The sequence below is a fragment of the Lynx rufus genome, unplaced genomic scaffold (genome assembly GCF_022079265.1).
Source record: "Lynx rufus isolate CCGP_SWC_20201006 ecotype Redwood Valley unplaced genomic scaffold, mLynRuf1.p SCAF_9, whole genome shotgun sequence".
Lineage (NCBI taxonomy): Eukaryota > Metazoa > Chordata > Mammalia > Carnivora > Felidae > Lynx > Lynx rufus.
The window spans coordinates 84,777,644-84,793,896 of NW_025814897.1; the positions used below are offsets into that span (position 1 = coordinate 84,777,644).

The 16,253-nt window shown below is 38.9% G+C and overlaps 1 protein-coding gene across 1 annotated transcript; it reads left to right on the top strand.

Annotated features, from left to right (window-relative positions):
• Positions 1–13,224: 13,224 nt before the first annotated feature.
• LOC124506003 (follitropin subunit beta) lies at positions 13,225–15,571 on the top strand. Its single transcript, XM_047072029.1, has 2 exons — positions 13,225–13,383; positions 15,302–15,571. The coding sequence occupies exons 1-2, from the start codon at positions 13,225–13,227 to the stop codon at positions 15,569–15,571; spliced, it is 429 nt and encodes a 142-aa protein (XP_046927985.1).
• The last annotated feature ends 682 nt before the right edge of the window (positions 15,572–16,253 follow it).

The following is a 16,253-nucleotide window of genomic DNA, read 5'->3' on the forward strand; positions in this document are numbered from 1 at the left end:
TATTTAGAAGGGAAGTAAGCACTATTTTCTCAACATGTGGTCTGCAAGACAGCAGCAGCAGCATCACACTGAAGCTTGTTAGAAATGCAGAACTTCGGGGCGCCTGGGTGGCGCAGTCGGTTGAGCGTCCGACTTCAGCCAGGTCACGATCTCGCGGTCCGTGAGTTCGAGCCCCGCATCGGGCTCTGGGCTGATGGCTCGGAGCCTCGAGCCTGTTTCCGACTCTGTGTCTCCCTCTCTCTCTGCCCCTTCCCCGTTCATGCTCTGTCTCTCTCTGTCCCAAAAATAAATAAACGTTGAAAAAAAAATTTTAAAACAAAAAAAAAAAAAAGAAAAAAAAGAAATGCAGAACTTCAGGCTCCACCTGCAACCTCCTGAGTCAGAATCCTCCTTTTAGCAAGATCCTGGATGATTCTACTGCACATTAAAGTTCAGGAAGAACTCATCAGACCACTTCCAACCCCTAGCACTCAGAAATGTCATGCAACACCCAATCCTCCAGCTGTCTCTTCCTCTACTGCAGTTACCTCAGGGACCAAGAACTCCAGGTAGCAAAGCCACAACACAGAGGCCACCCAACCCACAAGAGACTGTGACACAAGCAAAAAATACACTTCTGAGTCAAGGCACCAAGACTTTGGAAATTGCTTGTTGTAGCAGCTACTGTTAATTACTCTGGTTTTCAGTAAGACATTTATCTGAGTTAGCTTGTGCAGATTCCCGTTTCTCTTGATCAAAAAAGCTTTGCCCACGATGGCGATTCTCAAGCAAGTGTGTATCAGGATCACCTGGAGGACTTCTGAAAATACATACTGCTTGGCTTCATCTCCTACAGGTCCTGATTTAGTAGCTCAAGGGTGAGGCACAATAATTTGTCTTTCTAACAAGTTCCCAGATGAGACTGATGCTGCTGGCCCTGAGACCACATTTTGAGAACTGTTGGTTTACAATTTCACTGTTAGTTGCTCTCTATCACTATACAACTCAACTCAGAAAACACAGACCAGGAGTCTGCACACTATAGGCAACAAGCCAAATCTGACCCACTGCTGGTTTTCACACATAAAGTTTTATTGGAACTTGGGAACCTAACTACACCTATTTATTTATGTACCACCTGTGGCTGCTTCCTCACTACAAAGGCAGAGTTGAATCACTGCAGAAGATATGCCCTGCTGCTATGGACTGAATGTTTGTGGATTAGTTTAGGGCTTACCCACTAGATTGGTGAGCTGGCACATGTTAGTCCCTATATAAATTCATTTGGTGAAACCTAAACCCCAAAATGATGATATTAGGAGGCAGAGTATTTGCTTAGTGCTCAGATCATGAGGGTGGGATTATGAATGTTATTAGCGCTTTTACAAAAGGGACCCCAAAGAGCTCCCTTACCTTGTCTGCCATGTGAAGATGCAGCGAGAAGATGGCCATCCATGAACCAAGAAGCAAGTTCTCAACAGAAACTGAAGCTATAAAGTTAATTTATTTATTGTGTGTGTGTGAGAGAGAGAGAGAGAAAGAGAGAGGGAGGGAGGCATCGAGCAGGGGGAGGAGCAGAGAACAAGAATCCCAAGCAGGCTCTGCACTGTCAGCACAGAGCCTGACTCGAGGCTCCCACTCACAAACTGTGAGATCACATGACCTGAGCAGAAGCCAAGAGCCAGTTGCTTAACTGACTGAGTCTCCCAGGCATCCCAACAACGACTGAATCTTCCAAAGCCTTGGTCGTAGGCTTCTAGCCTGCGGAACTTTGAGAAATAAATTTCTGTTGTTTATAAGCTACTTAGTCTGTCATAGTTTGTTACAGCAGCACAAATGTACTAAGATATACACGAAACCGAAAGTATTTACTATCTGGCTATTTACAAAAAAAAATGTGCCAACCCCTGATAGAGACTACAATTAAGTTTTCCTTATAATACCCTACAAAACACTGAATAGAGAATACAGAATACTGACCTGCTTGAGGATATTCATTGATTATTCTCTATTTCCACTATGCCCTTTTCCACTTCGGCAACAACCACAAGAAAATTCTTTGAGAACTGGTATTTACTATTACTATTATGTCCCTAGTAAGAGCCACTTGTTATCAAGCACAAATCTCTCCAGTATAGAACCGGAAATATTCTGGGGAAGCAATAAAGATTTTCAAAGAACTTCATGTGTGAAAGCTGGGGTTGTGTTAGCATACCTGATTACAGAGGCAGAAGGGAACAAAAAGCAGGCAGTTTCCAAAGCTATGAACACACTCTTAATGACCTTATGACCTTTCTGCTTATGTTACAAATCCAAATGGGCTTTTATGACTTTCATCATGCTGGGGTCAACTTATTTTATTAAAATTAAGCTGCCTGTCATCTTCCAGAATGGTACACAAGACTATAATATATGCTCTCCACCCACTTCAAAAGCCCTATGACCCATTTTTTTTTTTATCCTTAAATATGCCAACCCACACAAAAGCACTGTCTTTTTTTTTTTAAACTACTCTTTCAGGTTGTGCCTTTTAAAACAGTAGTGTCTGCAGAAATGTCACATCAAAAGAAATTGCTCAGAGGAAGAAGTACTTAACTGAAACTGCTTTTATTAGTATATTGGAGGAAATTTGCTGGTCTGAGAAAGGAAAGAAGGACTGATACTGAATAAAAACACAGTGTTGCCAAAAAGGGAGATTTTTTTCTATAAAAAACTCACCTTATATTTTAAAATCTAAATAAGAAGATTCTCTATGGACCGTAGCTAGTTTTTTTTTTTTAATAATAACCCTTTCCTAGTCTCCCCAGAATTCTGATGCATAAACGAAGCTTAGGGCTAATCCATTAGGCTGGTAGGCTGGCACATCCACTGGTCTCCATAGGAAGTCACAGTCTCTGCTGCACAGTTGTCAACTATGTCAAGTCTCCACATGACCTGGTGGAGCTACTCACACCAGAGCTCTTAGTAGGCACCGAGCTCTCAATTTTCTCTGGGCTTTGCACACTCATCCTTTTGAAAAATGTTAAGTCCTCTTTTTTGATGAATCCTCATTCAACCACTTATGATTCACCATATGCTCAGATTTTGATGGCCATTACCCCCTTCCCCTTCCAACCATCTCAAGGAGAACCCTAACTCCCACAAGTGCCCCTAATTCTTTAGGAAGTTTGCAAGAAGATGCTTCCATGCCCATAAACCAGTTATCCAACCCCATTCTTTACCCAGGGTCTGCCCTGTTTCCTCTCATGCTGTGGCTTTCCCTGTCTAGGATTTGAGAGTAGTCCCCACTGCAGATGAATGCCAGTCATGATGCCAAAGTTCATGCCATGGATGTTGCTGAAAGTGCTAAAATGGGGAAGAGGGATACTGGCTTTCCTGTTGAGGTAGGAGAATGTTCTTCTTCTCTAACCCTATGCCATACTTTGTCACTTGGGCTCCAAAGAAAATATTTCTTTCATCTTCCCGGAGCAAGTCCCCAAAGAAGAATCCATACATCTTTCTCTGACAACATGCAACAGTTCTTCCTCAGGTTAGTCTAAATCTAGTCAATTGAAAATATATTTCCCCCAAGTTCACATTTAACCAACAGGGCATTTTCCTTCCAATCAGTGCCCCAGTAATGCCTCCACAAACATGTCCATTTTATTAGAGATGTTTAGATTTATATAACCCCTTCTCCTATCACCTACAGCACTGGGCAGACATAAAGGTGAGTAAATATATTAGAAAACATCTCCGGGCGCCTGGGTGGCTCAGTCGGTTGAGCGTTGGACTTCAGCTCAGGTCACGATCTCGTGGTCCGTGAGTTCGAGCCCCGCGTCGGGCTCTGGGCTGATGGCTCAGAGCCTGGAGCCTGCTTCCGATTCTGTGTCTCCCTCTCTCTCTGCCCCTCCCCCGTTCATGCTCTGTCTCTCTTTGTCTCAAAAATAAATAAATGTTAAAAAAAATTAAAAAAAAAAAAGAAAACATCTTATTAATCTCTTAGGAATACCCACAGAGAGACACCTAAGTATCTCTCCACTTTTCCTGATCACTTTCATCCATACTGAATCAGCCTCAGATGGACACCTGGGCATCTTCTCTCTCCTGATTTCCCTCTAGTTTCTCTTTTCTACCCTCTTGCTCCTGGCCTGCTGGTGTCCATGTTCTCTCCTAGATCAAGGCCATGCACACCTTTATTTCTCACTCCTCTATAGTTGTAGCTTGGTTTTTCAAATATTTCACAGCTGACCATCTGTAGTCAAAAATCCCTTCCTCATCTCTAGTAACATCACGTCAATGCACTGTATCAAAATATCCCCCTTACTACTAGTGCAGAAAATGAAAAAAACAGAGTAAAGGAAACACAAATCCGTCACATCACATGCATTTTTGTCTAACTAAAAGTTTCTCCACCAAAGATGATTAAAATCTTCATATTTTAGAAGACAAAACAAGCATTTTTTTAAATGGCAATTTCCCCATTTTGATGTTCCAAGGTATTAGAGCCAAGAATCATTCTTGGGGTCATCTCAAGGTATCATAGGCTTTCCCTACTCTCCAGACTCTATAAAACCTAGTTATCCTATGTATTTGACCTAAGAATTGGAGCTCTACCCTGAGATAATGGCTGTGAGACTATACATATTAGTTCAATTCATTCAGCTTCAAGTAATAGAGACCCAAAATAAGAGTGACCTAAACAACATAGAAATTGTTTTCCTCTTCATGCAAAATTCTAAAATTATGCAGATTGAGTCTGGACTGGAAGCTCTACTCTGAAAAGTCCTCCGCACCTCATGTGCTCCCCAGGTCACTGTACCACCAGCTCTACAGTGTAGCCTTCACCCTCCTAGCCCAAAATGACATATCCATATTACAAGGAACAGGATGAAGGAAGAATGAAAAAGAAGAAAAAGGGGCATAAAGTTGCTTGCCACCTGTCTCCTGAAGTTCCTGAAAGCTGTCACACAACATTTTAATCACATCTTTTCAAACATAACCATTCCTGGCTGCAAGGGAGGTGGGTACATTTTACTCTTTCTTCCAGGCAACCATATGCCCACCTGAAAAATCTACTGCTATGGGAGAATGGAGAAAGAATGGATATCAGGAAACAACTAGCAATGTCTGTCACTCGGGCTCCTCAACTCACTATCTTTTTCTGGGCTAATAATAAATTCTGGAGTCACCTAAAATAGAATGCTTTAAATTCCACATTCTTATAAAAAGTTGAAGTAGAAGTCAAAATTCTGGCATTTGATGTAACTGTCGGGAAGTCACTCAGTGGTTTAACTCTCTGCCTTACTCGATTGGGAATACACTGAGATGATAAAGGTGAAAGAAATTTTTGAAATATGACATAAATAACTCTTGAAGCAAAATAGAATTAGAGCAATAAATTCTCTTTTGTCTCCTTTAAACATATGTCTCTCATTCAAATTATCTCCATTATCCTTTTAGGTCTCTTAATAAAATGTGGCAGATTTGTTTGCATACAGCAAAAGACCAGAAACAAAGGTATGTGGTCTGATACTAGGTGATTCGGATAGGGTCACCGGTCTATCAGAGAAAGAAAAGGAAATTCTCTAGAAATTGCCAAGATTTATGAAGTATCACACTATCAACATGGTCTCTCCAACCTACTTCCTATATTTAATTATTATTAGATATAGGATTAGATCTTCATAACAGAAGTTATTGTTTTTCAAGCAAAATTCTAATAATTACAGTTCTAGCAACTGTGTTTTGCAGAGAAAGCTATCCTGGCCATTTAGGGCAAGCAGAACAGCTAAAAAACCAGCTTTTATAACTTTCTGGAGTGTTTAGTTTTGCTACCACTATTATTGCTTCTTCTGTGGTTTGTTGAAAAGCACTAGAAAGATGGAATGATTGGAAATCACCTAGTGATTCTAAACTGCTTTAAGGGAGGGAATGAATCAAAGGGAGTCTTGGTAAAAGTAACTTGTATTGATGCTATGTTTTGCCATGCTCTGCTGGAGGAAGAAAGAGAACACAGAGTGAGCAAAAGGTGTGGTGAGGATTGAAAGCTTTGGAAATGCAGAGGGTGATTCTGAAAATCATATTAGAACAGATTCCAGGCTTTGAATGTATTTTTCTTCCTCTCCTTGTGGTTTGGAATCCTATAGTGTCAAGCAGACTACTAACATGCCCTCCAGGGAACCTGGTAGAGGCCTCTTAGTCAGAATAGGCTGGGTAATGGTGCAGTAACAAAAGAACCTCAAATTCGCAATGACTTAACACAATAAAGGTTAGCTGCTTTCCTATACTACATATCTAACATGAGTCACAGGTGACTGTGCTCTACACATTCACCCAAGGACACAGGCTGTCAGAGTCTCTCGTAACTTACAGCTGCACCACCTGGAAGATGAAGACTCTGCAGTACCCACAGAAAGAAGAGAGCATCAGAAGTCATGCAAGAGATTTCTACTGGCTCAGCCCAAAAGAATAGCAGGGACTCTGGAGTCTTCTTGCATGGTCTGGAGTTGAAGCTCTGCCACTTACTTACTGTGACATTGGGCATCCTAATGCACTGCTCTGACCCTCATTTTTTTATTTACAATGTACAGATATTAGTAATATGTACTTCAGAAGGCTTTGGGGAACATTCAATGGTTCCATGTATGTAAGTATTTACCACAGTGACTAGTACAGAGTAAGTGTTCAGTAAATGTTTGTATTCTGTAAGATGAGGACCATAATACTACCCTCAAAAGATACACATGAACTTAAGGAAGCTGTGAAAGCACCATAAATGGTTATGTCAGCATTTTCTATGTATGTCTACATGTGTATGTGTGTGTATACATATATATGAGATGCTCCCTCCGAAAACAAAAGATGTACAAACAGCTGGAATCTGCATTTCATGATGGGGTAACTGCCACTCCAACATTTGATTATTATCTTTTCACATTATTTTCAGTATAGGCCACATCAAGAATCGATATATTGTTAGCACTTAGATGTCCATTCTATTCTTAGTGCTTCATTCTTTAGTTTCTAGAAATTTGCCAACTAGCATCAAAACAAAAATCAAATCCATAAGTATTTACTGAATGCTTACTCTATGCAAAACACAATTGCTATAAAGCTTAGGAAATATTTTTAGCTTCATGCATTATCAGTTGACTGATACCAAATGTACTGCCTTCTTACTGGAACACTATCATGGAATATTCTGAGTGCCATTACTGCTTTTAAAAGAGTTTCTATCAGGAGAGCTCTATGCTACTATATTCCATCTTGCTCTGAGGAAAAGAAAATGCAATAAAGATGAGCATTAGATTTCATTTCGTTGTTCACAGTATGCTACTGTCTCAAAGAATGAAATAAATTAAAGTTCCATCTGACTGCCCCAGTGGATAAGAACAAGAAGTTTACCTGCTAACATGAAGACTGACCCTCCTGACCCCATCACTGAAAAATATAAAGTGCATTATTGTATCTTCATGTTAATAAACATGTCAACCAATAGACTTTTCACTTTATTATTTTTTAGTTCTATCAGTTGACCTAGACTGGCAATATGTAATACACAGAGCCAGACATTAGACCAGTAAACAGGTCTTATAACTTCTGAAAATTTACTCATTAGCCAACATGTTCTATACTTGTGCTGTCCAATAAAAATATAGCATGAGCCACTTATGTGATTTAAAATATTCTAGTAACCACATTTTAAAGTAATTTTAGAGTAAAAGGAATAAGTGAGACTGACTTAGTAGTATTTTATATAGCCTAATATATCCAAAATAATGTCATTTCAATGTAACCAATAGAAAAATCATTGAGATAATTTATATGCTTTCTTTGAAACCCAGTGGGTATTTTATACTTATAGTACATCTTAGTTTGGACTAGCTGCGTTTCAAGTGTTTAATAGCCACAAGTGGGTGGTGCCTACCATACTGGACAGTACAACAGCTCCATACTATTGTTGGGTAATTCGGTAGGGTAAAATATAAAAATTTAGTACTTAATATGGAAATATCCCATAATATATATTATATATTACTGTGTAATTTAAATAAAGGAAATATTTTTTTTATTTTGTTAACATTTTTTTTGAGACAAAGAGAGAGACAGAGGGTGAAAGCAGGGGAGGGGCAGAGAGAGAGGGAGAATGAGAATCTGAAGCAGACTCCAGTCTCTGAACTGTTAGCACGGAGCCTGACATGGAGCGTGAACCCACAAACCATGAGATCATGACCTGAGCCAAAGTCGGATACTTAACTGACTGAGCCACCCAGGCGCCCCTAAAGGAAATAAATTTAAATAACTAAGACTAATTTGAATAACTAAAAATGACACGTTTGAATTAGAAATTATTTAAAATATTAAGCATTTTTAAAAATCTACATAATGAAACATAATTCACATAGGCAAAGAAAAGGAGAAAAAGGATACCATAGAAGGAAAAAGTAGTTTATCAAAACACAAGCATGAGTACTTAATTTCCTGTTTTTTAAACTCAAACATTTAAAAATGACTTTACAAATTCTTTTTTTATAATTAAAAAAAGTTATTTTTGAGAGAGAGAGAGAGAGAGAGTGTGTGTGTGCAAGTGGGGGAGGAGCAGAGAGACAGGGAGACACAGAATCCAAAGCAGGCTCCAGTCTCTGAGCTGTCAGCACATAGCCTAATGAGGGGCTTAAACCCATGAATTATAAGATCATGACCTGAGCTGAAGTCAGACACTTAAGCAACTGAGCCACCCAGGTACCTCTAAAAATTCTTTATAAATGAAAGAAGAATGTGAGTCATTGAGCATATGTACAGGTAGAAATTCTAGGAATATTACACAGTTGAGGTCATTGGTTCACCAGAATTCACAAGATAAGTCTGTTTCACATTTAAATTATAATGTGATAAGGGGTGGCTCAGTCGTTGAGTGTCCAACTCTTGATTTTGGCTCAGATCACGATCCTAGGGTTGTGGGATCGAGTCCTGTATTGGGCTCTGCGCTAGTCTCTCCCACTCGTACACTCTCTCTAAAATATATATATATATATATATAATATATATATATTATATATATATAATGTAAATATACATATTTATTTTAAATATATATATCTAAAATATATATATTTAAAATAACTATATATACACACACATACATACATACACACAAATAAACACATACACATAGAATATGATGAGTGTTAACATTGAGATAAGTCCTGGGAACTAATGAAACAAAACAGAAAGCACTGGACTGAGAATAATGACTACTGTGTAAGGTGGAGTGAATGCACACTAAAGAAGCTACATCTAAATGAAGTCTTATAGTAGTGCTTGTAGGAGTAGCTTAGATGAAAAGGAGATCTAGCCTAAGGAACAGAACCTTTTGTCCTTCAAGGAAGAGGGAAAAAATACATGGTATATTGGGAAGTGGGGATGTGCTTCAATAAAGTAAGAATTTGACATAGGGTCTCCCTGAATAATGTTCAATATTTCATCAAATATGGAATTAATAAAAACAATACAGAGCTAGAAATAAAGGCGGGTGTTATCAGCTTCCAACCAGGAAAAGAGCAATGACCCCTAATACAAAAAACAGAAATTTTAAACAGGAATTTAATCCAGAGAGTTGACTACCAAATGTTAGACTTGCTAAGAACCCAGGCAGGGAAAATGAGGCAACCCAAAAATCAGCACAGCACAGGAAGTCCGCTTACCCTCAGGACTGGAAGACACAAGTGGGGTTTCCATAGCCAAAATGTAAAACCACCCAGCAGAAGCTCAAGCCATAAGAGGAGTTTCCTCACAGAAGCCGGAAACACTGAGGGAGGAGCTGTCTGATATGACCTGGACCCAGAGAGAAAATGCAGCTACTGCCAAGAAAAGAAGAATGTAAAGGAGAGAAATACTCTGACTTCTTTCTTTTCACTCTCCAGTCTCCCTCCACAGAGGTGAATCCTGCTGACAATGGAGCTTGGAAAGACAGCCTGCAGAGGTCTTCCCCAAATATTTTCCTCTCTCTACAAAACCCTCAGCAATTCCTCTACCATCCTTATTCTCAGATGATGATCTTACTTCATACTTTACTAAGAAAATGAATTAATCACAGGAGAGCTTGCACAGAGCCGTTCACCACACCTACCACTCCCCATCTTCTGCACCCACCACATCTCCACACCCACCAGCACCTGCCCTCACAAGCTCTGCCTCCTGCCTGATACTGGAATAATCTCTCTATCCTCCTGTCTAAAGCCAGTCCCTCCACTTAGGCTTTAAAGTCAGTTTCTTCTTACCTACTCAAGAACACTCCAGAAATTCTCCTCTCTTCTTCCAACATAGTCATTTCTCTCTTTCTACTCAATCATTTGTATCATGATGCAAACACAGTTATTCCTTCCATCTTAAAACAAAGATATCAAAAGAAAATTATCTTTACGCTATTTCCACTTTACCAAATCACCTACTTCTTTGGTCATCATTGTATCAAAACTCCTGGAAAAAGTTGTCTATATTCAACTTTTTTTTTCTCTTGTCAATAACTAAAATACACATCAATCAGGGTTTTATCCCCCTCACTCCAGAGAAAGTTATCTAGCCAAGGACACTAGTGACCTTAACATTGCCACATGTACTGTACAATTCACAGTCCTCATCTTAACCTGACAACAGCATTTATCACAGCTGTCACTCATTCCTTGATACACTTCCTTAGCTTCTGGGACACCACATTCTCTCCATTCCTGTCTTTCCTCAACAGGCCTTCTCAGTTTCCTTTAGAAAAAAAGCAGCAAAGGGGCACCTGGGCGGCTCAGTCGGCTAAGCGTCTAACTTCAGCTAAGATCATGATCTCACGGTCCGTGAGTTCGAGCCCCATGTCAGGCTCTGTGCTGATGGCTCAGAGCCTGGAGCCTCCTTTGGATTCTGTGTCTCCCTCTCTCTCTGTACCTTCCCCACTAGCTCTCTCTCTCTCTCTCTCAAAATGAAATAAACATTAAACAAAAAAAAGAAAAAGGCAGCAAAAAAAACCTTCATCTTATCCCTGACCTCTTAACGTTGGAGTATACCAGGCTCAACTATTGGTCTTTCTTTTTTCTCTATTGTACCCACTCCCTTGGTAATCTCTTTCTAGGCTCACATCGACAACTCCCAAATGTATACCTTCAGCCAATATATGTCTCCCAAAATCTAGATTCAGCATTCTATTTAGATGTTTTAAAGACATCTCAAGCTTAACATGTCCATATGGAACTCTATACCTTTGCTAAAAACTTACTACATTGACAGCCTTCCCATTTCAGTTGATAGCAAGTTTATCCTTAAAGTTGATCAGGCCAGAATCTCTAGTCATCCTTGACTCTTTTCTTTCTCTCACACTCAACATTCATCTGTCAGAAAATTCTGTTGGTTCTACTTTCAACATATATCCAGAATCAGATTATGTCCCATTACCTTCATTGTCACCACACTACTGTGAACAAATATTTCTCACCTGGGTTGCTGCAATAGCGTCTAATAGGCCTTCCTGTTTCTACCTTTCTTCCCCTACCTTAGCAAGGGATCCTTTTAGAACAAAATCAGAACATGTCACTCCTCTACTCAAAATCCTACAATTGATCCCCTCTCACAGACAGTAAAAACCAAGGTTCTACATGATTTGACTTCTGTTATATCTTTGAAATCATATCCTAATATTTCTACCATTGTTCTTTTGTTCCAGCCACACTGTTTAAATAATAGATATTTGTTAAACAAATCAATCCCAGTCTCCAAGGAGCTCATATTCTACTGGGAGAAACAGAGAGATATTAATGATTCCAAAACAGAAGGTGGTGATTAAAGCTCTCCTCCATTTCCCATCCTAAATTCTGGCAGGTGAGTGTGGAAGGTTGAGAAATTTACCAGGGATGGGAATGATGTTGGAGAACACAGGTAGGAAGCAAAGACATTTCAGGCAGGACAAACACGGCACATGTAAAGATCTGGAGAAATGAATCAGCAGAACATTTAGAGAATTACAAGTAAAGCATAAATTAAAGAATAACATTTGAGATTAGAGGATCTGGACGTGGGAGGTAAAGACAAATACAATTTATACTTTAGACAGGAGTCAGATCATGAAAGACTTTCCATTTGTTTGTTTCCTCCCTTACAGCTTTCAAGCTGCTCTCAGAGTAATTTATTAATCATATCTTTTTGATGCACCCTCTCAACAGGGCTAAAACAATACTTGGAAAGGATTCTGATTTCCCTGAGTTAAAGATACAAAAGAAAAACCTAGAGTCACATTTAATTTGACAAGGTAAAGGAGTGGGTGTGCTACTATATCAAATTTAATTTGTACAAAATCATAATCTCTGGTAACATTATTTTTCCTGATCTACTGCGTTTAGACTACTTTAGTAAGGCCTGATCTCCCTGTCTACCTAAACACTGATTCACTTACAGCAAGCTTCAGGGTAACATTGGTCTTATTAATACCCAACAAATCCATAAGGTGTTAGTTGCACATGATTTTGTATAAAAGGTGAACTCAGATGACTCAGTCTACAGCTTTCACCAGACTAGGCAGCCAACAAAAGGTGAGTCTTGACATCTATAGTTATCAAGTGGTGATGGTTACTTTTAAAATTATAGGTTTTCCAGGATCTGGAGAACAAATCAAGACCTTTTCAACTAATGTTGTGTAGACAATTTGTGCTTGTCAACTTGATTCTTAAATATGGTTAATATGCTGTAGTCATTCTTAGCAAGCAATTGAACTTTACATAGACCAATTCACCTGGCTTCTTAAAATAGTCTTATTTTAAACAAAGGTGAGCAAAAGCAAATTATGATATTTATGAGATGCTAAAAATGATGAGCTAATTTTATAGTATAGAATTTCTTTTTTCTTTTTAAACAAAAATAGTCTTTAAAATGGTAATGAATGGACAAATATGAGAATCACAAATTACCATCCTCAGAATAATCACTTAAATACTCTAATCTTTATATTATTGCTCTGCTTAAATCATTATATTGGAGTTTTGACCTGCAATATGGGTTTACTTTGACAAAAAAAAAGAAAAAAAAAACAAGGAGTATAAGAGGAAATGTTTGTTCAAGAAACAAAGAAGGAAAGAAAAAGGAAGGAAAAAATTGCTGAAGCAAAATGTGACTGGGGAGGATGGGAAGATCAATTATTTTTGGTTTGGCCAACTTACATAATGATTATAATTATTTGTTTTTTTGTTTGTTTGTTTCTCATAGTCTTAATTGTTTGCTTTACAGACCAGGATGAAGTCAGTCCAGTTTTGCTTCCTTTTCTGTTGCTGGAGAGTAATCTGCTGCAAGAGCTGTGAGCTGACAAACATCACCATCACAGTGGAGAAAGAGGAATGTCGCTTCTGCATAAGCATCAATGCCACTTGGTGTGCAGGCTACTGCTACACCCGGGTAGGAACTTTGCTTTGCTGGAAGTGAGGGTGGTAAGGGTCTATACAAGGCTGGCTTCATTAATTCTCACTTTATGAATATTTTAGCTTTTCAAAATAATAGCCATGAGTCCTTTAGCCAATACTGCCTGTGTTACAATTGCAGTTAATTGCCATGATATCAGTTAGATGTTTGGGATTGGATTTGATTAGGATAAATCTAGGGAAGCCTCAGATTTGATCTGATCAACTTGGAAATATGCCAATTCTTCATTTCCAAAAAAAAAAAAAAAAGTAGTGCTATGGTAGATTTTACATATAGAGAGATAAACACGTAAACATGCATATATTTAATAATAGATCTAAAATATTCCCAAAAAGCCATTTTCTGTAATTGAAGCCATATCTTTGCAAGAGATAGTATCAAAATATGTTTCTACACCACATAAAAAACATAAACAGCCATATTTTTTACAGTTATTTATTTATTTGAGAAAGAGAGAAAGAGATACAGCATGACTGGGGGAGGGACAGACAAGAGGGAGAGAGAATGCCAAGCAGGCTCTGCACTGTCAGCATGGAGCCCAACATGGGGCTTTAACTGGTGAACCATGAGATTATGACCTGATCAAGAACAGACTGAGGCACCCAGGTGCCCCACAAACAGCCATATTATAAAAACTGCCTTATTGGTCCACCTGATTAGAAATGGCAACAAGTAGCCTGAGAACACAGTCAATGCATACAGACTATTAGAACCAAAATGAATCAGCAATCCTACTCACTTCTTCATGTCTTTGAGAAAAACAAAGCACAGAAGCATTAAAGCACTAGTTTGTATTCACTCAGCTTCTTTGCATTAACTCAAGTAAAGAGTTTCTACTTTGTTTACTTTGTTCTCCTATAATACCTGGTTATCTATGCAAAATTTCATTCTATAGACTGAAACTGAAAATAACTTTTTAATGAAATATATTTATTGGGCAGTAAATGAGTTTGATCAATAGACCTGGTAGCATGATATTGAACAAATTAAGCAGCACTGCAAATTTCCTCTCATGATGCAAACAATTTTTCTAGAAACTATTAGAACAAACCTATTCTGCCTGGATTAAAAGTTCTCATATGCAGGGGCAATTGGGTGGTTCAGTCGGCTGAGCATCTGACTCATGATCTTGGCTCAGGTCATGATCTCACTTTGGGATCAAGCCCCACCTCGGGCTGGGCTCTGTGCTGACAGGGCGAAACCTGCTTGGGATTCTCTCTCTACCTCTCCCCCATTTCATAGTCTGTCTCTCTCTCTCTCTCTCTCAAATTAATAAATAAACTTTAAAAAAATGTTTTCATATGCAAACCGTGTATGTTTTGAAACTGAAAGCCCTGCAAAATATACAACATTTAAGGGAGGGAAATGTCTACAAAACAGTAAAATATTTAAAATTTTCCATGAGCTTTCATAGTCATGTTAAGCTAAGCATTAACATTTCCTATTATGTCTTTTTTGGCCTTTTATAAACACCAAGGGACAATGTATTTGGAAACATTTTCTGAGAAATTAAACTTCAGTATTTTATGGTTCAAGTTGTCATTAATACAGCTTTTGACTAAGTACAAAAATCAACTTAAAATTTCTGTCATATTTCACTTTTCATCTTTTTCTATATTGAAATTTAAAATTTCTCTACAGTTTGAGAAATATTTAAGATTTGATATTGACATAAGGAGTAGGAAAAGGAATGACTTATCTTTTCTGTACGATTTCCAGAACCAGGAAGTAGGATATTTATAAGATCATATTTCCTTGGTTAGAAATTCCTTAAGTGAGCTTTAATGGGTAAAAGTTAGAACAAGCAATATTAAGTTTCCATCTCATTTTGATTATGCTACATAGAAACTTCCAGCATATTTTAACCTAATCCTCTCCTTTCTAAACTCCTCAGGATCTAGTGTACAAGGACCCAGCCAGGCCCAACAACCAGAAAACATGTACCTTCAAAGAGCTGGTGTACGAGACAGTGAAAGTGCCCGGCTGTGCTCACCAGGCAGATGCCCTGTATACATATCCAGTAGCCACTGAATGTCACTGTGGCAAGTGTGATAGTGACAGTACTGACTGCACCGTACAAGGCCTGGGGCCCAGCTACTGCTCCTTCAGTGAAATGAAAGAATATAGAGCAATGGACATTTCAGGTGACCTATCCTTGTCCTAAAGGACCAACATATCCAAGAAGTCTGTGTGTGTCCATATGCCCAGGCTGCAAACCACTGTGGACCAGGGGATCATTAGACCCCTGATCCCTGTTCTCCAGGCAGAGGAGGTCCAGGAATTAAGAATGCTGGGGCCAGGAGCCTGTCACCACTCAACCCTGTATACCTGGTTCCATAAATTTTGTTCAGTCTTACTTAACTTATAGACATGTGGGTGCTTTCCTATTTAATAGCCTTAGAAATCCTCTCAGGCAACCCCTTTCCTTAAAAGGAAGGGATTTTAGGCCCAAAGGGCAGAAATAAGATGGGAATGGATCAGAGTACTAAAGGCGGCCTTCTAGACATTTAAGCCCTCAAAAGCAGGGCCAGCATCTTCATGATTATAGTCTCAATGCCTAGCACCATGCCTGAAATTTAGTAAGAAATTCAACAATGGCTTCCTTAAGGAAAGTAAGATCTGAAAGGTAGGGATAGGAAACACTAAAAGAGCATGTTTGACTCTGGCTGATGAGATTGCCTTCAGCAATGCCAATCAGTCCATGAAAGTGGGGGCATTAACCCCACCTCACCTCTCCTTCTCTGTCACATGAAGTACTGAGATACGATGCATCTTGCATGAATTGCTTAGTGTATATGGGGGTTACCAGAGCTCAGGATTTCTAACTATTACTACCAAACCCTTCA

Excerpts from the sequence above, each read along its gene's own strand:
- LOC124506003 (XM_047072029.1), top strand. The coding sequence starts at position 13,225 with ATGAAGTCAGTCCAGTTTTGCTTCCTTTTCTGTTGCTGGAGAGTAATC. Across the intron at positions 13,384-15,301 it reads CAGGCTACTGCTACACCCGG|GATCTAGTGTACAAGGACCC; the intron begins GTAGGAACTTTG and ends TAAACTCCTCAG.